The sequence below is a fragment of the Penaeus monodon genome, chromosome 19 (assembly GCF_015228065.2).
Source record: "Penaeus monodon isolate SGIC_2016 chromosome 19, NSTDA_Pmon_1, whole genome shotgun sequence".
In the NCBI taxonomy this organism is placed as follows: domain Eukaryota; kingdom Metazoa; phylum Arthropoda; class Malacostraca; order Decapoda; family Penaeidae; genus Penaeus; species Penaeus monodon.
The window spans coordinates 19,658,011-19,658,512 of NC_051404.1; the positions used below are offsets into that span (position 1 = coordinate 19,658,011).

The following is a 502-nucleotide window of genomic DNA, read 5'->3' on the forward strand; positions in this document are numbered from 1 at the left end:
TGGGCGAAGAGAAGTAGTGGTCCATAAAAGCGACACAAAACGTTTCCTTCTATCTACCTATCCCTTCCTTTTTTCCTCTCCCATCTATCTCCTCATCATCTAGGCACCTCAACAAATGCTCCAAGAATCCCAAAATGCGACTCGGCACTGACCTAAAGCGTTGAAATGAGCATCAATGTTGTTGTGTGAGTGACGGGGAAGGTGGAACAGCTGACGGCTCGAGGAGTGCGTTGGCCAAGTGAGGCTCGGGATGCGCAAGCGGCTTCTAAATCCTGCTAATTTCATTCAATTCTGATCTAAGGGGTTGGTTCATTCTAGTCTAGGTGATGGGCGGTCAAGTCTACCAATTTTCATGATTCTATAAAAGCAGATTCTCCCGATGCGCCATGTCCCGGAAAAAAGTATTTAGTTATCAGTTATCAACATCATCAATTCCCTAAAAAAAAAATGACTTCGTGATTATTATCAAATCCATTAAACTTAAGATTCATATCAGGACATG

At 43.0% G+C, this 502-nt stretch overlaps 1 protein-coding gene across 1 annotated transcript in view; it reads right to left on the minus strand.

Annotated features, from left to right (window-relative positions):
* The window catches only part of LOC119585119 (large proline-rich protein BAG6-like), a gene marked incomplete at its 3' end in the record, with an annotated part of 3,338 nt that extends 3,038 nt beyond the window's left edge, over window positions 1-300 (minus strand). Inside the window, 1 exon segment of the mRNA XM_037933752.1 lies at window positions 153-300. Within this exon segment, the coding sequence (XP_037789680.1) occupies window positions 153-285 (133 nt within the window).
* Between the last annotated feature and the right edge of the window lie 202 nt (window positions 301-502).